The following is a 22,743-nucleotide window of genomic DNA, read 5'->3' on the forward strand; positions in this document are numbered from 1 at the left end:
ATTTCACATGGTTGACTTTCCTCCATAAACCTGGTAAATATATACATTTCAATAAGTACTCGGCACCTTGCATTATATTGTACTTAGGTGTTATGGATATAGTAATGAGAAGATAGATGTTGTTCCTAACTATATGAAGTGCATACATCCTCATCTCTTTTTACCTGTCTCTGTCTCTGAATCACTACTTCTTCTCCCTCTGGCAGGTTATTCTTCTGAGAAAGCTAAGACATCAGCATTCCATTAATTACTCTATTTTGTTTTAACATCACAAGGGAAACATGCACAGAAAACATTTTGAGAAGCAAAGAAACCGACTGCATTTTCCCTCTTCGAAGACTATGCATTAAAGGTCTGCCAACATTTCTCCCTCAACCACATTTCCCCAAAGCTTAGTACTTGGCCATAAAAGCTCACTCCAGTCTAAAATTTGGCATGTCTGACAGCAAAGTCTGCAAATTTGCCAATTTAGATCACATCTCCTTTTTGAATAACAAGCAGATAAATAGGAAAAAATTGGAGTGAAATGCTATAAATCATGACATTATTCAGAGAGACAATTCCTTTCATGGGATAGTACTCTATAAGAAATTAACCCTAAATTATGGTAATTTGTTTCAGATAGATTTTTACAAAAGGCTAAAATCTGCAGAGAAATGTTATACAAAAACCAATGTAATTAAGTGCTATACAAAGACCTGAAACCCTCAATTCTATTGGAAAATCTTGAGTTTTCTTTCAAATTTACACATGATTATTACTTAATTTCATAGAACATTTCAGACTAAAGCAAAACCAAAAATGGAACAAAACAAAGTAGCATACATGGAAAAATTATAAAGATATATAGGTGCTAAAGATATATACATATAATGTGTATATAAATATACATTATATATTTTGTTATATATATATATACACACACACAAGTCTACACACTCATACACAAATGTGTGGGTATGTATATACTGCTAGGACATTTGGCAAAGAGCTTTCTGAAGGTATTTGCCATTTTTGCTAGAAATCATTATAGGCACATATGATTAAAGAATTTAATCCTATTCATCATTTTTCATTGGTTATACCTTTGGTAGTTGGGCTTGAGGTATTTGTCCATAAAGACAGAATCATGTTGGATATGTAAGTATCATCTGCAGGATGGGATTTCAGAAGTTGTGATCGACAGAATTCCACAGAGAAAGTTAGTGTAAAATAAGTATGTGTTACAAGGATCTGCAGACAGGCAGTCCTGCAGAAGGTTCTATACAAGGCATTGACCACATTTCTCCAATCCTTCCTGTTTCCTGCATTTTCTGACAAGTGAAAACACTCTTGGACTTTCCAGATTCTCTATGTCAAACTATCACACAATTGGAATAATTAGAAAATATTATCTTGTCATTCTCATTTGCAAAGATAAATCAAGTGTCATGCTATCTCTAAGTAATCTTTTTTTTAACATCTTTATAGGAGTATAATTGCTTTACGACGTTGTGTTGATTTCTGCTATATAACAAAGTGAATCAGCTATATGTATACATATATCCACATACCCCCTCCCTTTTGCGTCTCCCTCCCACCCTGCCTATCTCACCCCTCTAGGTGGTTAAAACGCACTGAGCTGATCCTCCTGTGAGAAGGAACTGCTTCCCACTAGCTATTTTACATTTGGTAGTGTATATAGGACAGCACTACTCTCTCACTTCGTCCCAGCTTCCCCTTCCCCTTACTGATGTCCTCAAGTGCATTCTCTACATCTGTGCCTTTATTCCTGTCCTGCCCCTAGGTTCATCAGAAGCATTTTTTTTTTTAAGATTCCATTTATATGTGTTAGCATACAGTATTTGTTTTTCTCTTTCTGACTTACTTCACTCTGTATGACAGACTCTAGGTCCATCCACCTCACTACAAACACCTCAATTTCATTTCTTTTTCTTGCTGAGTAATATTTCATTGTATATATATATGCCACATCTCCTTTATCCATTCATCTGTCGATGGACATGTAGGCTGCTTCCATGTCCTGGCTATTGCAAATAGCGCTGCAATGAACATTGTGGGACACGACTCTTTTTGAATTATGGTTTATTCAGGGCACGAGCCCAGTAGTAGGATTGCTGGGTTGTACGATAGTTCTATTTTTAGTTTTTTAAGGAACCTCCATACTGTTTTCCATAGTGGCTGTATCAATTTACATTCCCACCAACAGTGCAAGAGGGTCCCCTTTTCTCCACACCCTCTCCAGCATTTATGGTATCTAGATTTTTTGATGATGGCCATTCTGAGTGGTGTGAGATGATATCTCATTGAAATTTTGATTTGCATTTCTCTAATGATTAGTGATGTTGAGCATCCTTTCATGTGTTTGTTGGTAATTTGTATATCTTCTTTGGAGAAATGTCTATTTAGGTCTTCTGCCCATTTTTGGATTTGGCTGTTTTGGGGGTTTTTTTTTTTTTTGATATTGAGTTGCATGTGCTACTTCTATATTTTTAGATTAATTTTTTGTCAGCTGCTTTGTTTGCAAATATTTTCTCCCATTCTCAGGGTTGTCTTTTTTTCTTGTTTATGGTTTCCTTTGCTATGCAAAAGATTTTAAGTTTCATTGGGTCCAATTTGTTTATTTTTGTTTTTATTTCCATTTCTCTAGGAAATGGTTCAGAAAGTGTCTGGCTGTCATTTATGTCATAGAGTGTTTTGCCAATGTTTTCCTCTAAGAGTTTTATAGTGTCTGGTCTTACATTTAGGTCTTAAATCCATTTTGAATTTATTTTTGTGTATGGTGTTAGGGAGTGTTCTGATATCATTCTTTTACATGTAGCTGTCCAGTTTTCCCAGCACCAGTTATTGAAGAGGCTGTCTTTACTCCATTGTATATTCTTGCCTCCTTTATCAAAGATGAGGTGACCATATGTGCGTGGGTTTATCTCTGGGCTTTCTATCCAGTTCCACTGATGTATTTCTATTTCTGTGACAGTACTATACTGTCTTGATTACTGTAGCTTTGTAGTATAGTCTGAAGTCAGGGAGCCTGATTCCCCCCAAGCTCCGTTTTTCTTTCTCAAGATTGCTTTGGCTATTCGGGGTATTTTGTGTTTCCATAGAAAATGTGAAATTTTTTGTTCTAGTTCTGTGAAAAAATGACATTGGTAGTTTGATAGGGATTGTGTTGAATCTGTAATTGCTTTAGGTAGTATAGTCACTTTCACAATGTTGATTCTTCCAATCCAAGAACATGGTATATCTCTCCATCTGTTTGTGTCATCTTTAATTTCTTTCATCGGTGTCTTATATTTTTCTGCAAACAGGTCTTTGGTCTCCTTAAGTAGGTTTATTCCTAGGTATTTTATTCTTTTCGTTGCAGTGGTAAAAGGGAGTGTTTCCTTAATTTGTCTTTCTGATTTTCCATTGTTAGTTTATAGGAATGCAAGAGATTTCTGTGCATTAATTTTGTATCCTGCTACTTTACCAAATTCATTGATTAGCTCTAGTAGTTTTCTGGTAGCAACTTTAGGATTCTCTATGTATAGTATCATGTCATCTGCAAACAGTGAAAGTTTTACGTCTTGTTTTCCGATTTGGACCCTTTTATTTCTTTTTCTTCTCTGATTGCTGTGGCTAAAACTTCAAAAACTATGTTGAATAATAGCTGTGAGAGTGTGCAACTTTGTCTTGTTTCTGATCTGAGAGGAAATAGTTTCATTTTTTCACCACCGAGAACAATGTTGGCTGTGGGTTTGTCATATATGTCCTTTATTATGTTGAGGTAGGTTCCCTCTATGCCTACTTTCTGGAAGGTTTTTATCATAAATGGGTGCTGAATTTTGTCAAAAGCTTTTTCTCTATCTATTGAGATGATCATATGGTTTTTCTCCTTCAGTGTGTTAATATGGTGTATCGCTTTGATTGATTTGCATATATTGAAGAATCCTTGCATTTCTGGGATAAACCCCACTTGATCATGGTGTATGATCCTTTTAATGTGCTGTTGGATTCTGTTTGCTAGTATTTTGTTGAGGATTTTTGCATCTATGTTCATGAGTTATATTGGCCTGTAGTTTTCCTTTTTTGTGACATCTTTTCTGGTTTTGGTATCAGGGTGATGGTGGCCTTGTAGAATGAGTTTGGGAGTGTTCCTCCCTCTGCTATATTTTGGATGAGTTTGAGAAGGATAGGTGTTAGCTCTTCTCTAAATGTGTGATATAATTCGCCTGTGAAGCCTTCTGGTCCTGGGCTTTTGTTTGTTGGAAGATATTTAATCACAGTTTTAATTTCAGTGCTTATGATTGGTTTTTTATATTTTCTATTTCTTCCTGGTTCCATCTTGGAAAGTTGTACTTTACTAAGAATTTGTCCATTTCTTCCACGTTGTCCATTTTATTGGCATATAGTTGCTTGTAGTAATCTCTCATGATCCTTTGTATTTCTGCAGTGTCAGTTGTTACTTCTCCACTTTCATTTCTAATTCTGTTGATTTGAGTCTTCTCCCTTTTTTTCTTGATGAGTCTGGCTAATGGTTAATCAATTTTGTTTATCTTCTCAAAGAACCAGCTTTTAGTTTTATTGATCTTTGCTATTGTTTCCTTCATTTCTTTTTCATTTATTTCTGTTCTGATCTTTATGTTTCCTTTCCTTTTGCTATCTTTGGATTTTTTTGTTCTCCTTTCTCTAATTGTTTTAGGTGTAAGGTTAGGTTGTTTATTTGAGGTGTTTCTTGTTTCTTAAGGTAGGATTGTATTGCTATAAACTTCCCTCTTAGAACTGCTTTTGCTGCATCCCATAGGTTTTGAGTCATCGTGTTATCATTGTCATGATTTTCTAGGCATTTTTTGATTTCCTCTTTGATTTCTTCAGTGATCTCTTGTTATATAGTAGTGTATGGTTTAACCTCCATGTGTTTGTATTTTTTACAGTTTTTTTTCCTGTAATTGGTATCTTGTCTCATCGTGTTGTGGTCAGAAAAGATACTTGATATGGTTTCAATTTTCTTAAATTTACCAAGGCTGGGTTTGTGACCCAAGATATGATCTATCCTGGGGAATGTTGCATGAGCACTTGAGAAGAAAGTATATTCTGTTGTTTTTGGATGGAATGTCCTATAAATATCAATTAAGTCCATCTTGTCTAATGTGTCATTTAAAGCTTGTGATTCCTTATTTATTTTCATTTTGGATGATCTGTCCATTGGTGAAAGTGGGGTGTTAAAGTCCCCTACTATGATTGTGTTACTGCCTATTTCCCCTTTTATGGATGTTAGCATTTGCATTATGTATTGAGGTGCTCCTATGTTGGGTGCATAAATATTTACAGTTGTTATATCTTCTTTTTGGATTGATCCCTTGATCATTATATAGTGTTCTTCTTTGTATCTTGTAATAGCCTTTATTTTAAAGTCTATTTTTTTCTGATATGAGAATGGCTACTCCAGCTTTCTTTTGATTTCCATTTGCATGGAATCTCTTTTTCGGTCCCCTAACTTTCAGTCTGTATGTGTCCCCAGTTCTGAAGCTGGTCATTGTTGACAGCATATATATGGGTCTTGTTTTTGTATCCATTCAGCCAGTCTATGTCTTTTGGTTGGAGCTTTTAATCCATTTATATTTAAGGTAATTATCAATATGTATGTTCTTATTCCCATTTTCTAATTGTTTTGGGTTTGTTTTTATAGGTCTTTTCCTTCTCTTGTTTTTCCTGCCTAGAGAAGTTCCTTTAGCATTTGTTTTAAAGCTGGTTTGGTGGTGCTGAATTCTCTTAGCTTTTGCTTGTCTGTAAGGTTTTTAATTTCTCCATCGAATCTGAATGAGATCCTTGCTGGGTAGAGTAATCTTGGTTGCAGGTTTTTCCCTTTCATCACTTTAAATATGTCCTGCCACTCCCTTCTGTCTTGCAGAGTTTCTGCTGAATGATCAGCTGTTAACCTTCTGGGGATTCCCTTGTATGTTATTTGTCGCTTTTCCCTTGATGTTTTTAATATTTTTTCTTTGTGTTTAATTTTTCATAGTTTGATTAATAGTTTGCTAGTTTGCATCTCCTTGGATTTAACCTGTATGGGACTCTCTGCATGCCCTGGCCTTGGTTGACTATTTATTTCCTTTTCCATGTTAGGGAAGTTTTGAACTATAATCTCTTCAAATATTTTCTCAGACACCTTATTTTTCTCTTCTTCTTCTGGGACCCCTATAATTCGAATGTTGGTGCATTTAATGTTCTTCCAGAAGTCTCTGAGACATTCCTCATTTCTTTTCATTCTTTTTTCTTTATTCTGCTCTGCAGTAGTTATTTCCACTGTTTTATCTTCCAGGTCACTTATCCGTTTTTCTGCCTCAATTATTCTACTATTGATTCCTTCCAGAGAATTTTTAATTTCATTTATTGTGTTGTTCATCATTTTTTGTTTGCTCTTTAGTTCTTCTAGGTCCTTGTTAAAGATTTCTTGTATTTTCTCCATTCTGTTTCCAAGATTTTGGATCATCTTTACTATCATTACTCTGAATTCTTTTTCAGGTAGGCTGCCTACTTCCTCTTCATTTGTTAGGTCTGGTGGGTTTTTTCCTTGCTCCTTCATCTGCTGAATATTTCTCTGTCTTCTCATTTTGTTCAACTTACTGTGTTTGGGGTCTCCTTTTCGCAGGCTGCAGGTTTGTAGTTCCCATTGTTTGGTGTTTGCCCCCAGTGGGTGAGGTTCTTTCAGTTGCTTGTGTAGGCTTCCTGGTGGAGGGGACTGGTGCCTGTGTTCTGGTGGGTGGGGCTGGATCTTGTCTTTATGCTGGGCAGGGCTGCCTCGGATGGTGTGTGTTGGGGTGTCTGTGAACTTATTATGATTTTAGGCAGGCTCTCTGCTAATGGGTGGGGTTGTGGTCCTGTCTTGCTAGTCATTTGGCATGGGGCATCCAGCACTGGAACTTGCTGGCCGTTGGGTGGAGCTGGGTCTTAGCGTTGAGATGGTGATCTCTGTGAGATGTCTCTCTGATTGATGTTACATGGGGCCGGGATGCCTCTGGTGGTCCAGTGTCCTGAACTTGGCTCTCCCACTTCAGAGGCTAAGGCCTGACACCAGGTCAGAGCACCAAGACACTGTCAGTCACATGGCTGGTGCTTCTGGAAGGATGAGTGTTTCTTTCTAGTTCTGCTGCATAACACGGGTTCACCCATGTATACAGGTGAAGCAGGGCCAGGAATGAAAAGTCCTATTTTCCTTTGTACTTAGTTTAGCTTCACTTGCTCACAGGGTGCCACATGCAGATGCCTTGCCCCAGCCTTTCCGACCAGAGTTTCTGGTGCAAAAAGCCCTAAGTAATCTTGATTTTGCAAAAATTGGTTAAAATCATGTGATACCAATCCTCACATCCTCATACAAATACAGAAACATTTGCCTGGAAATTCCATCCTAATGTTAGGGACACACCAAAAACCCCAATGACCAAGATTCATGGCTCAAACACTGCATTCTCAATGCAGTCATTGTGTTTTTCCAATTCTCTCTTTAAAGAAGCATTTGGCACAGTTCTCTTGTCACTCCATAAGATGATTCAGAATTATAAAACCTAATTTAGAAGGTACTACATATTGTATTAATGACTCAGAAAGCATCTTTTCAAATGAGCTATGGGCTTAGTATTGATATGTTTATTTTCATAATTACTGCAGCCAACCTGAACTTCCTTGAGAAAAAAGAAATTATTTTTGGAATGACAATCTTCAGATTCTACAGCACACAGTCATAAACCCCTTAAGCTTTGCTCATTAAAAGCCATTATATCATATGCATTTCACTCAAAACACATACCCAAGAACTGAAACCTTGGAGGGGAGGTTTTGTGATTTCATGGGCTTGAAGACACAGCTCTTCTGAGAACAGTCTTGACAATATCTACCTACAGTATATCAGAACATCTTCCCCCAAAAGTGAAATCTCTACACATTTAGTAGACTGCATGGGAAAGTAGACCTTTAGTGTTATTGAAGATACAGAATCAAAGCTGTCAGTTTAATACCATGCTCATTTCAAAGCCCACAGGCCTAATGTCTGAGAATAAACAGTGAAAGAAATTTCCTCTACTGATACTTCAAAGACTTTGCAACATCTGGAATTTGGTTCCATATAGGGTATTCCACTAAGAAGTAAGTATAAAAAGATTTTAATAGAACAAACAGGATTCAGGTTTCCTACAATATGTTATCCCTGGGGGGAAACAACACAATGCATCCGACTAAGCTTTCTGCACTTCAGCTGCATTAATTAACATTTAGTCATGGATTCCATTGTGAGCCAGATGAACCCAGAGCTACAGCTGTTTTCATTGAAGGGAAAAAATATGCTTTCACATTTTAGATTCTTAGCATTTATAAATCTGGGGAAAATGTTTTATTGACTGCCTTTGTACTGGCATTATTGATATGCATTACATATTAGTCACCCAAATAAATTCACACTCACCCTAGGCTGTGATTATGTCAATGTTAATATCACATTAACTGGGTCAGTCAGAGCCAAAGCTATGAAAACCACATTCTTAACTCCCTTTTTCTTACACCAAGTGTTAAAGAAGGGCTAATGAACTGATCAAAGAAGTAGATCACAGCCTTGAAAAGAGTGTTGCTGGGTGAGTCAAAGACTTAAGTGGAGATCAGGTATTGTGAGAGGGGTGGATGCAGATGACTAAAAAAAAAAAGAACAGATGTTGAAGAAATGTAACTGCATGATCTGATGACTTGGCAGAGACATCCTCAATGCTACCATCCAAACATGTGGAAGTGGTTGGTTGTGAATGAAGATGAGGTACAGAACTGCAATCCTTGGTCAGTCATCGAAGGAGCGTTTTTGTTTTGTTTTGTTTTGTTTTCATAGCAAAGGCTCCTTAAAGATGCAGTTTTGTAAGAAAATATGACAGTGAATCAGCTGGACAAGGCATTCTACATGGAACACCTGGTCAAATTTCATACCATAAGAGCACTGTAAAATCACCTTTGTCTCCAATAGTCCCTAACAAGTGCTGTGTCATGACTTCTGGTCGGCTCTGGAGTCTCATGGACAAATGGAAATCCAATAGTCATGTGGCCACATGTATGTGTGTACATGTGTTCATTTGTACCAGTGTACAAACCTGGAATCATTATCTGTGTAAATACTAACCAATGTTGACCCTTGCCTCATCAAATTAATGTTCTTAGCCATGACTCAAGAAAAATAAAGGCTGTCTGACCTGTCTTCACCTTTACCAACATGGAATGGCAATAGTTGAATCAAACCAGAAAAATATCTTACCTGGAACTACTTCAAAAAGGAATTTTCCTGGGCTCTCTTCATTGCAGGGATGTTCAAGGACTTTATTTCCAGGCAGAAAAATAGTACCCTGTGAACACAAATGCCCCAAACATCATTATCAGATGGCAAATATTGAATATCATCATCATCAGTGAATATCCAAGGTGCATCTGTAACCCAGGATACAGTAATATGCATCAGACTCATTTATATTCCCATCTAGTCCAAAATCATGTAACAGCATCATATTCATTCAACATTTAACAAATATTTGTTGAGCACCTAATATATACAAAACACTGTTAGATGCTGAGTTCATTTTAAGCACCAATTTATTAAATGTATTCTGTGTGCTGAAAATTTTTACTGAGCATTCAACCAATATAATATTACTGTTAGAATAATATTATAAGGCAGGTATTATTTTTCCCCATTTTATAGCTGTGAAAACCAAGGCAGAGACATTCAATAACTTAGCCAATGCTGCCATAGTCTTCTCTTGATTATCCTCTCTCTTTTCTGTTGGATTTTCTTCTCTTTAGTGCATCATTATCATCAGCACAGAGACATATTTAAAACTCGATCCTATTTAAAAAGTTACTTTGACTCCACCTCCCACTCCAGTTCTCGTTTCATTTTTTTTCCTTCCCTAGCAAAGAGTTGTCTACACTGAATCTATTTCCTCATATACATCCACTGCAGCTTGGTTTGTGCACTCATAATTCCAATTACATGACTCTCACAAGCTGTTTGCTTGAAAATTTTCAGTCCTCAATGAAATTGGCTTCTCAGGAGCATCCAGCACTATTAACTACCCTTTCTTGAAGTGACTTCTTTCCTTGGTGTCTCAGTGTTTTCCAGGTTTTCCTCTTACTTTTCTGTTGGCTGAGTCACATTTGCTGGCTCTAATTGACCTTTAAATATTGGAGTTTTTCAGAGATTTATTCAATGTTTCCTTCTCTTCTGACTTTATACCTTCTTTCTCCAAGCTATCTCATCCATGACTGTGATTTTATTAAACCATAAGGCAAAGAATATCAGATTAATAGTTCAAACCCAGGACTCTCAAAAGCATCTTAAACTAAACTTAGTCAAATTAAAATGCAATTAATTCTGGTCCTATTTATGTGTTCCCTAACTCAGCACCATCTTGCAATCAGTTGCAAAAGCCAGAAACCTAGCAGTCATTATCTCTATTCTACTGTATCTTTACCACCACCACGCCCTAGTCCAAGAGACTGTTGTCTCCTTATCTGGAATGTTTCAAATACCCATTGATTAAATTCCCCTCAATACTGGAACATCTTTTAATCCATTCTTTTTCCTTAAGGTGGTCAGAGTGATCTTTAGAAACAGAAATTAGATCTTGCAACTTTCCTGCTTAAAAATCTCCAATGGCTTTCTTTTGTCTTAGAATAAAGCTCTGGGAGGTCTGGCTCCACCTACACCTCTAAACTAATTTTTCCACTCTTACACTTTCAATGCTTTCTATGATCTAGTCAATTGTCTTATAAATGGCATCATGCTCTCATTTACCTTAGAACTACATTCTTTCTCTGGTTGTTTTATACCAATTTTTCAGATTGACTACATCTAAAATATACTTGCATAGCTTCCTGAATTTTCCTTAGACTGATTAACCAGTGTATGCAATTATGTTATTTGTAAGATTTCATAATTAATGTTTATCTCTATCATTAAACTATAAAAGAGCAAATATAATGCGTGTTTTTTACCCTAAGCTACCGCCAAAGCCTAGCACTTCACATGGCATAAGGTTAATGTTTAAAAAAAAGGTATTGCTGAAGTGAATGCATACTGTTAGTACAGTAAACCCAGTATTCAAAACCAAGCACACTGGATTCAAAAGCCTGTACTCTTGTCCACTATATTATATTGTCCGTTTTCTCAACTTGAAGCAATATTTAGCTCAAATAATATTTTACACAACTTCCATTCTGCCTGGCTTGGCAGAGAATATTATCCTCGTTATATTTGTCCCTCCTTCTGGGCTTAGAGTGATAAAGCAGAGCACTCCCTAGCTAAAACCTAAGGAATTAGAGGTTAGAAGGGTACCTCCCCATCTGTCTGCACCGAGGTGTTGGAGGTACTGCCTTTGTTTTACTCCTCCAGGAAGTAAAATTTCCTACTTCTCATCATATCTAGTGTCCTCTTGCCTATGGATTCCATTCTACTTACTGGTATTTTTTAAAATAATTTAAAAGATTACTAAGTCTTTGAAAATATTCATTATAATTAAGACCATTTATAGAGAGGTTTATATAGAGTAATAAAATCAGTTGTTTCAATTACTAGTTTACCTTACTTCCTGAAATGCTTTTGTGAAATAATTAAATGTGTGATTTAGCTCAGTTTTAGAACATACCACCTAACCTTCTAGATAGACACAACATTCATTTCTGCATGCATGTATGTTTGTATGCATACACGTATGACATATTTAATTCTGTCTTCAGGCTCTATTTAGGATCTTAAACTGAACATATGTCCTATAAGTTGAATTCAAGCCACTCTTCTACATAAACTATTCTCCTCTATGAAATCCCAATCAACGTCACTTGATAATTAAAAGACAGAGTAATGCTATCCTTTGTTGTCTTTTTGTAGATGAGAAATAGCTACTTCTGGCTGAAATTTTCATTTTCATTTTCAAATTTGACATTATATTTATATTTTGACAGTTTTCCAAACAAATTGTGATGTAAAAATAATAGTTTATTTATCAGTAGGCAAAGTTTAGGGCAGGGTATACTGCAATTGCCAAAACTTTTCTGTGGTTAGTTCATTAAGTCATTCAGTAAGTAAAATAAAGTCATTTAATTGAAACAACTAACTTGATCACCTTGTATAGAAACAAAGCAGTTAATATCTATAACCAAGAGAAGGGTGTTAATTGTGATATTTATCTTCTAAGTATTTTGCAGTGTATATATTGTCAGAAAATGCACATAAACAAACAAACAAAAATCTATAATTTACCCACCACTATAGATAACCAATATTAACACCATATACAACTATCCATATTGGTATGTATTTATGTATATGTGTGTATTAATATATACAGAAATTTTTACAAAAATGGTAGTCAAAATATTTATCATCTGCTTCAAAACTTAAGTCATATATTGTTATTATGTCAATTTAATAATCTACATCATTTTAAAAAGCTGAATAGCATAGTACATTACTTGCTCGAAGATGCATACTATCACATCCTTTATTATTGTAAAGTGTTTATGATTTTTTGTAACTGTTATTACATATAACATTTCCATGAACATCCATGAAGTTAAACCTTTGAGCTTCTCCTTAACTTATTCTTTAGGACAAATACCTACAAGAGAAATTAGTAGTCAAAAAGTATGCACTGTTTGTGTGGGTTTGGTTAATTCTTCCAGAGCTGCCCTAAACTAACTAACCAAACAAACAACTAATAAACAAATATAATTCAAGTTCCTCATCTTATTAAAACATAATGTATTGAGACACTACCATATGTCAGATAATATTTCTAGAACTATCTCAGGTGATGTGAGGTATTTGAAAGAAATAAACTCTACTCTCAATAGAAGTATATAACTATTGAAACAGTATATAACTATTGAAAAAGTGAGTGTCAAAGTATGTTGAAAAAAAAAAAAAATATATATATATATATATATATATATATATAATAAAAGTTTAAGAAGAGGGTGCCATAAGGGCAGTCTGATTAGTTAGAAAGATAATATGAAGGAAATGTTTTTTAAAGGAGGTTAAGGTTTTAAGATTTAGTGAGCTAGGGATAATCTTCCCAAATGGAGGACATAGTATCAGCAAAACAGTAATTAGAACCATATGTGCAGAGCACGTTAGACTAAGGAGAAGATTCATGTGGAGGAATAATTAGGAAGTAAGGCTTCTTGGTGATGTTGAGGACATGCTATGGGAAGTCGAACCCTAGGCAGAGGACGTTGCACTTGTCCATGACAGCTGAGAACCAGAGTAGGTTCTTGAGCAAAGCAGGAGATTTAAAAATACCACCTCTTAGAAGTTTGTTACCACAAAGCAATTAATGTGACATAAGAGAGCAAAGTCAAGACATAAAAGTGTCAGCAGTAGAAATGGCATAAATTTGCATTAAAGATCTATTTTGAGGAAATATGAAAGAAACTGGTCATATCTTTAACTCAGGGAATGAAGAAGGAAGAGTCAAGATGACTTCAGTTTTTCTCTTCTGTATATCTGAAAGAAAGGTGATGCCTCTTGTTAGAAATGGGAAATTAGGAAGATTCAAGCTCCATGAGGCCCATGCTCTTGAGCCCAAACTCAATTCTTTAATTTTCTATTAGTAGCTATGCTGGGTATTCCCTATTTGCCCTCCAGATCTTCTATCCACCGATCACTCTATTCTGTACCCTAGGAGACTAATCTCTACAAATTGCATAAACCAGGCTCTCTTGACCTCTGGCTTCAGGTTGGTTTCGAGGCCACAGCAGGAAGTCAGAAAGCCACCAGTGTCAAGCCAAGATAACTCTCCCTCCATGCTAGGCAGCAATTTGACCCTAGTTGCATTGACTATCTTAGTCCACAACTCCTAGACCTTCAGGCTTCTGCAGGTTCCAGTAGACCAGAGTGGTAATGGGTTCCTCCCTGTTTTTAGGCCCAGAGCTTTTTCACTATCCTTTTGGTTTCCAGTAACCTTTCCAACAAATTGTAAATAATTTCTTTACCACACACTCATTACACCTTTTGAGGTAGAGCCATCAATTTCTTGCTGGGGATCGTTAGTGGCAAAATATCCAGGGTGCAAATATTCTTGAGTTTTTTAAGAAAGGGCATATTAACCCATGATGTTCAATATACCTCACTGCAAATTTTGGATGATCAGAGAGAAGAGGCTCAAGTACAAGAAAGGGGATGTACTCTTTTTGACAGGAGTTCACTACCTATGGCAATAATTATATGACAATAGTTAATCAGCATATTCAGAATGGAATTACACTTATTTTTCTCCCCTATAGGGAATATCCCTTTTATAAAGCATCTTTAAAACTTCAAAATGGAATAATATGCTAAAGTCTTTTATAGTTGACAACTAAGAGTTGACAAAAGAAACATAGTTCAGAACCATACTAGTATTTTGCTTTCAGCTAAAATTGCTATTAGAAAAGCAGCTCATCTCTAGTTAATATCAGATCATTGAGCCAAAACCACAAGATATTGGGGTAAGACTAGATGCTGTTGAAAGTAAGCATGGTGATCTTATTCTCTGGGATTTGGATTGGAAAAATGTATGCATATGCAGTAGCTTTGTTAGTTTCATAAGCACAATAATGAGATTTTTTTTCCAACATGAACAATGATCATGAGCATCACAAGGAACAAGGCAAAGTCTCAGCTTGATAATATATGTGTATTTTTAATGTGACTAGACAGAGGTTTGAAAATGATATCAAGGTGAAATAAATATTACTCAACAATATTTAGTAGAGTAAAATAGATTAGGTTTTAATAGCGTAGATCGGTGTGATTTTCTTCTTTGTAGCAAGTAACTTCATTAATTCATTCAACAAATAGTTATTAAGTAACACCTAGCATGTGCCAGGCCCTGTCTTAGGCACAGAGAATGTAATGGTTAGAAAGTCCAATAATGTCCTTGTACTCCTGGATCTGAGAATCACTCAGGGTAGGCAGAAAACTGAAAACAAACAAACAAAAAACCCAACCTATTACAGATAAGCCCCTGTTATGAAAAGGAAACAGGACGCTGTATGCTTATAAAGGACATAAAATTGTATCCACTAGTGCTCCAGCCATATCCCAATCTATAAATGACAATGAAGTCTGTGGTTAAGTAAATTTATTCTGGAGTCAAACTGCCTAGGTTCAGATATCCACTCTCCCACCGATTAACCAAGTGACTTCAGGCAAGATATTTTTCCTTTCTATTCTTCATGTTCATCCTTAAAATGGGATAAAAATAGAATTTACTTCATAACTGTGAACTAATATATGTGTAATTTGTAGAAAAATGCTGGGTACATAGTATTTTTAGTTGCTTTTAATATTTTAAAAAGTCTTTCTTATATCCCAGAAGTCTGCAAGATATTTTGGGTCCATATTTTGCTAATCCCCAAATAATGGGATGATTCTAGTAAAGGTTAAAAATACATCTGTTAGTATTATCATCTAGTTGAGTCAACAGGGAAGTAAACTAATTAGAAAATTTGAAGTCAGTTTTTACTATCATGTCCGTAAGACTAGAATAAAACAAATAAACCTCTAATTAGCAATCATAATAACAAACAGCAAAGCAAAATGATATTGATAATGATGATTGCTAACATTTCTTGACCATATATTACTTTGCTAAGCAAATGTGTATTCTACTTATACAGTATCATTAATTTGTCTTATGACTCTGTGTCATGTCTCTCATTTTATACATGAGGGAAATAAAGCTCAGGAAGCACTTAGCAAAGAGACTGGCACAGTAGATTCCAAATACTTATTTATATTAATTATTAACTCAATTCATGTTCTTATTTCTAATCAATTACCATTACTTAAAGCAGTTTGAAGAATGTTTATAAATAGTTATCGAGTTTCTTCTTAGCCCCCAAAATAGTTATACTGATTTCTGGGGTGCTTCTAGGGAGATACGAGAAGGGGAGACTTGCAAATTGGTTCATATTTAGGATCTACCAAAATAATTCTGCAGTGCAAACTGCTTGGGGAACACTGACCTAAGCAGTGTTATGAGTTATAGAAAAAGTGGCATAATATTAATGAAGTGTGCACTCTGTAAAATGTACTATTTTTTTAGCTAATGAAACACATCAGAGCAAGTAATACATGTAATGTTTCCAAACTATTATTCAAATTAACAATGATAAACATAATAGCATAATTGTTTTATAAGTACTGAATAAATAGAAATAAATTCTCTATATTGATGTCTCATCTTGATGCTTTACATTCTAAACTGCATATTAAGAACTTGAGAAGCATTGTCATTCTGGGTTCACTCTAATTTTAAAACAGCATTTGCATAACATTATTACATATGTTCAGATCCTAGGAGCTAACAGGATAGCAATAATTGTGACAGAAAAAAAATATGTGCTGTGTTTTGATGTAATTTATTTAAAAGCTTTTAAATCTTTCTTTTCAGACACAAGGATCCCTTGCCCCATGTGAACTCCCCCTCTGGACAGAACAGAGGAAGTTCTTGAATTTCTTCTCTGATGGGGTCCTTCTAAGTGAACATTCTCCCTGGAAACACAGACATTATCATCCTAGCTACATGTTTTTAATTAATTGGATAATGGAGAAATTCCTTGGCTACAGGGGAAAAAACAGATTGAAAATGTGGAAAAAGGAAGACATTATTCTAAAACCAAAATTCTATAATTACACTCTCAAAGTTGGTAGAGACCTTAGAAATTACTTTTTTCACACTTATCTAATACATGAATCCCTTTGCGATACCACAGGCACCCAGAATTTTCCCACAACATCTATCTCACAACCTTTCTTAAGGTGCCCCATGCCATTTTTGAAAGGTTGTAATTGGAAGAAAAAAAAATCCACCTGTTGACACAAACTCTATCCCCCAACAATTTCTAATCCAAATTCTTCCCTTCAGAGTGAAATCCCCCTTTTCCATCTTGAATCATTACAGCTAACCATCTGCTGAGACTTACTGTGTGCCAGCACTCTGATGTACGTTTTAATCTTCTAGAATACCATGTGTGGAGGTACAATTACCACTGTCCACTTTACAGAAGGAAGGTTGAAGCATAAATAAGTTGAGTAGCATGCAGCTGATGAAGTGCAGAGATGCAATTTGACCTTCTGTAAATCCAAGCTCCACTTCCTCAGCTAGTATTTTTTATATGATAGAAAGCTGTAGCATGATTTATTCATTCATTCACTTACCTGTTTATTCATCAAACATATATTTAGTATGTACTATGTGTTGAGAATGCCAAAATGTTTAGAAAAAATGGAATGTTAGTATAGATTATCTTCGGATAGCCAGGTCATAAATAATTTTTATTTTGCTAAGTTTTTGTTTTTTAAAAAAGTTAAAATAATGAGCATGTATTACTGTGTACTAAGGAAAAATATACACTTTTTTTTTCTTTTCCTTTTTTGTGGTACGCGGGCCTCTCACTGTTGTGGCCTCTCCCGTTGCGGAGCACAGGCTCCGGACCCGCAGGCTCAGTGGCCATGGCTCACGGGCCCAGCCGCTCCGCGGCATGTGGGATCTTCCCGGACCAGAGCACGAACCCGTGTCCCCTGCATCGGCAGGTGGACTCTCAACCACTGCACCACCAGGGAAGCCCCAAACATATTTTTAATGCAAAGAAAAATGACAGTAGAAGGCAGGGTTGAATAGAAGCATTTTGGAGTCTCAAAGTTATACTGCCTTGCGGTAAGGACTGTGGAAGATAGTTCTAGAACATATCTAAATATAGTACAATAATCTGAATATTGGCCACTAGAAGATATCAGGTCTTAATCCCTGGAACCTGGGAATGTTATTCTATTGGGAAAACGGTCTCTGCAGATATGATTAAGTTAAGGATCCTAACAGAGAATTATCCTGAATTATCTGTGTGGACCTTAAGTACAATGCCAAGTGCCTTTACAAGAGCTCGACACAGGGAGATCTTTTGCACACACAGAGGAGAGGGTGATGAGAAAAGGGAGGCAGAGATTGGAATGACACAGTCGCAAACCAAGAAATGCTGTCACCAGAAGCTGGAAAGTTCCATCTTAAAGCCTCTGAAGGGAGTTTGGCCCTGCCTACACCTTGAGTTTGGACTTTCTGGACTCCAGAACTGTGAGAGAATAAATTTCTGTTGTTTTAAGCCAACAAGTTTGTGGTAATTTGTTACAGCAGCCAAAGGAAACAAATACATATAAAGAATTTGAAACAAGCTTTCTAATGACCCCTAGGGAGGAGTTTATAAACAGCTGACATTTTGAAAGGAGTCCACTGCTAATTCTCAAGTGCGGGTAAGTGGTGCCTAAATTTTAACTAGCCAGTGATTTGAGGGGAGAATCCACAGTGTGCAAGACATTCAAATAGGTGGTAGTTAAAGAAAATCCCTCCTCATTCAACCCTCTGCCCTCAGTAGGAGGAACTGATTAAACCAGTGTCACTTCATGTCCTGGGATTCCAGAACAGAATATCTGTGGCAACGTTAAGTAAGAGTCCTTATTCAGAAATGACTGAGTTCAACAGCTAACCCCTCTCAACTGGTTACTAGGACCTTGACCTTTTATTTCATTTCTAACAGTATATGCTATTTTACCACATTTATTACTATTTCTCAATTAGAAAAATAAATGTCAGCTGCTCAGGGGGTGATAAATGCCAAAAGTTTGAAGCAAAGTCTATGGGAGGAGAAGAGAATAGAAAAAAAAACAAAAACATGTTTTTGAATTTATGTATCATTATGAAAGAAATATAAAGAGCAAAAACAGTGATAGCTATACAATGTTTATTATGGGAAAATCAGGAACCCTAAAGAGAAAGGTCCAATAAGCCATTATCAATGGACCAGAAAGTTGTTAATAATTAAAACTTTCATTTAACCCTTTATCTTAATCAACTAATAAACCCTTTGTGTGTTTAAAAAGTAAAGCGGAAAAGACCTAGGTTTAACCTTGGAAGAAACGGTATAATAGCTAAATTTATAATACCAAAATAATCTGGGATGTTGAATTAAGTGCTCATGCTAATTTTTTAACAACCAAGTAAAATCATTTTATAGTTGGTTTAATAACTTTCATATATATATGAATCTTAAAGCTGAGAAGTACAACTAAGAGGAAAAAAAGTCATTAACAGGAAAAAGGCAAAGTAGGACTTAATCACACAGTTGCTTTTTACATTTTGAACTTTAAAATGAAAAATCTCCTTTGGCTTATTGGACACCTATTTTTATTGGCATGCTTCTACTTCTTTGACCTACAATTAATTATGTTCTATGTAATCCTTAAAATACAGTGCTGAAATTGTAAATACAGTGTGATATTTATTTCTGTAAAGATAATATGATTTTGCAAAATTACAAAAGTTTGACAACATAGTCTGTTGCTAAAGAAAACATTACTCTCATCCACTGGTGGTAGGAGGGCAAAATGGTAAAATTTATACAGAGGGCACACTGGTACTATTTATCACACTCACACACATAAGAAATGGCTTTTTTGCAAGGTCACTTGTTTTACAAACAGCATTGTTTGTAATAACAGGATTTGAAACAACTCAAGTGTCCATCAATGAAAAATTGGTTAAATAAATGATGATATATCTGGATAATGGAATACTATGCAGCCAAAAAAATAAAATAAGCTATATCTATTAAAGAATATATATAAGAATACATATATTAATTGTTCTCTATGGGATGTATTATAAAGAGAAAGAAGGATAGCTCGATTTAGAAATAAGCATTCAGTATGCTATATTTTAAATAATAAAGAAATAATAACAAGAACATATATATGTATTTGTCTTTATTCACATAAAAAATCATGGGAAGAATATACATGACACTAATCAAAGTAGTTATCTGTGTATATGCACCCCAGTGTTCACAGCATCATTATTTACAATAGTCAAGATATGGAAGCAACCTAAGTGCCCATCAGCAGATGAATGGATAAAAAAGATGTTGCATATATACACAGACACACAGACACACACAAACAATGGAGTACTACTCAGCCATAGAAAAGAATGAAATTTTGCCATTTGCAACAACATGGATGGACCTGGAGGGTAATGCTTAGTGAAATAAATGAAACAGAGAAAGACAAATACTGCATGTTATCACTTATATGTGGAATCCAAAAAATAAAACACATGAATGAATATAACAAAACAGAAGCAGACTCATAGATACAGAGAACAAATTAGTGGCTATCAGTGGGGAGAGGGCAAGGGAGAGGAGCAGCACAGGGGTAGGGGACTAAGTGGTATGAACTACTATGTATAACATAAATAAGCTATGAAGATATATTGTACAGCACAGGAAACATAGCCAATATTTATAATAACTTTAAATGGAGTATAATCTATAAAAATAATGAATCACCATGCTATACACCGGAAACTAATATAATATTGTAAATCAACTATAGTTCAGTTACAAAAAGTAGTTATCTATAGGGAGAGTGTGTGTGTGGAGTGGAGAATAAAGATGGATGGGAAGTAAGACTTTCAATGTAAACATTTAATACAGTTTTGATTTTGAAAGCAAATGAATGTTTTATCTACTCAGAAATTAAATTTAAAATGAAAATAATATGCAAAGAAAATGTTTCACCAAAATACTAACACTATATACAGTTAAAACTTTAAATATTCTTTATACTGTTTTTTCTCTAGAATTTCTACATTGCAAGTATATTACTTTTTTGATATAAAAATAAACCTTTTTATGTTTGAGTTTGAGTTAATTCACTCAAAGTGTTAAAGATATATCTGGTGGGCTCTACATGTTATTCTAGATGTGCTAAGACAACCTGGAACTAAGAACCTGAAGGAAGTATGAGCATAGGCACAATTTAAAAACATTTTTGTTTCATATCCAAATTTCTTTGATAATGTGTGCGTGAATATTTTTAATTTAATTTTGTCCTTCCTTGGAAAACAACTACTCTTCTTGCCTAGCAAAATAATCTCAAGGGAAAATATTAGTGACTAAACTTTTGGATTTAATAGTCTAATATTTTTAATCTCAGAAGTTCTATTGATTTCATAGTTGTTCTCACACAATATCATACAATGTGTTTTCCTGACTCCTGCCCCAAGCTACTCAAATGTCATTGATTTCTTTCTCTATCTTAAAAATTTTGACTTGGCTTTATGATTAAGAAGCAAAGTGCTTCAATTTTAAGTATTCATTTTCACCATGCTTCTGTCAGATCGACTAGAGACAAAGTAGTAATCCAATTAAAATCTAATTTACTTTGCAATAGTTAAAATTAATATAACAGCCTTTCTACTTCTAAAATACATTAAGTAGAAATTGTTTTTTTTTTGATAGCTATTTTAACATGCATTGATTTCCTACACAAAGAAAGCACGGTAACAAACACAAGTATGCAGCAAGCCAGATAGCTTGACAATGATACAATCATAATGCAACATGAATTGTTGTTGCATTTCCTCTCTAGGTCAGATGATGTTTTGCATGCTGAAGATACAGCAGCATTGAAAGTAGACAATGTCCCTCTTCTCATGAAGCTTAGATTTTAATGAAGGAAGAAATACATACATCCACCCATACATAAATACATTTTAAATAACAAGGGAATTATTAAATGATGTAAAGTACTGTGTAGTTATTTAAAATAGGGTGTTACCTGTGAAAGTGCCTGGGTGGCTACTTTGGAATGACTGTTCAGAGAAGACCTCTTTGAGCAAGTGACATTTTAGCTGAGATCTAAATGCTAAGATCATTTGCCTTCCTACAATATTAAATTCTGAAATATTAATAGAGGTTTTACAGGGTTAAGACTTCCAATTCAAAAGATGTAGACCTACTAGAGAATAGACTTGAGGATACGGGGAGGGGGAAGGGTAAGCTGGAACAAAGTGAAAGAGTGGCATGGACATATATATACTACCAAACTTAAAATAGATAGCTAGTGGGAAGCAGCCGCATAGCACAAGGAGATCAGCTTGGTGGTTTGTGACCACCTAGAGGGGTGGGATAGGGAGGGTGGGAGGGAGGGAGACACAAGAGGGAAGAGATATGGGAACATATGTATATGTATAACTGATTCACTTTGTTATAAAGCAGAAACTAACACACCATTGTAAAGCAATTATACTCTAATAAAGATGTTAAAAAAAAAGATTTCCAATTCATAAGCATGTTATATCCCACCTTTAATATAGGTTTTTTTCAGTCTTTCCACAAATGATTATCATCTGTATACTTTTGTATCTGTATGTATATATATAAATCTGAATTTGTATATATACAGTTGTATATTATATACAGTATAATATTTATATTAGTATATATTTTGATCTACCTTGTATGTTTTGATGCTCTTCAAATGGCACCTAAAATATGTTTTTGAACTGCTTACTGCTAGTTTATGAAAATATATATTGATTTTTTATACATCAACCTTGGTAAATTATCTGTGAGATATTTGGGAGTTTCAAGACATGGATATTGTCTGTAACTAATGGCAGCTGTGTATCTTCTTCTCCAATCCTTAAACATTTTCTTTTATCCTACTGTGTGCTGACAAGGACCGACTAATAAACTGGTGAATTGATGTGATAATAGCAAATATTCTTAACTTAGTTCTGGTGTTAAAGGGAATGCTTTCAATGTGTCATCATTAGCTATGATGACAGCTAGAGATTTTTAATAAGCTATTCTTCATCAGTTTTCATGGACTTCTCTTTTATTCCTAATTTGCTAAGA

At 35.1% G+C, this 22,743-nt stretch overlaps 1 protein-coding gene across 5 annotated transcripts in view; it reads right to left on the bottom strand.

Annotated features, from left to right (window-relative positions):
* The window catches only part of ARHGAP24 (Rho GTPase activating protein 24), a 516,018-nt gene that overhangs the window by 281,669 nt on the left and 211,606 nt on the right, over positions 1-22,743 (bottom strand). For all 5 annotated transcript variants that reach the window (XM_082632355.1, XM_082632357.1, XM_082632359.1 and 2 more), the window contains one exon: positions 9,266-9,353. In XM_082632355.1, the coding sequence (XP_082488481.1) occupies positions 9,266-9,353 (88 nt within the window). The remainder of the gene's footprint in view (positions 1-9,265; positions 9,354-22,743) is intronic.

Source organism: Mesoplodon mirus, assembly GCF_964341445.2.
Source record: "Mesoplodon mirus genome assembly, chromosome: 2".
In the NCBI taxonomy this organism is placed as follows: domain Eukaryota; kingdom Metazoa; phylum Chordata; class Mammalia; order Artiodactyla; family Ziphiidae; genus Mesoplodon; species Mesoplodon mirus.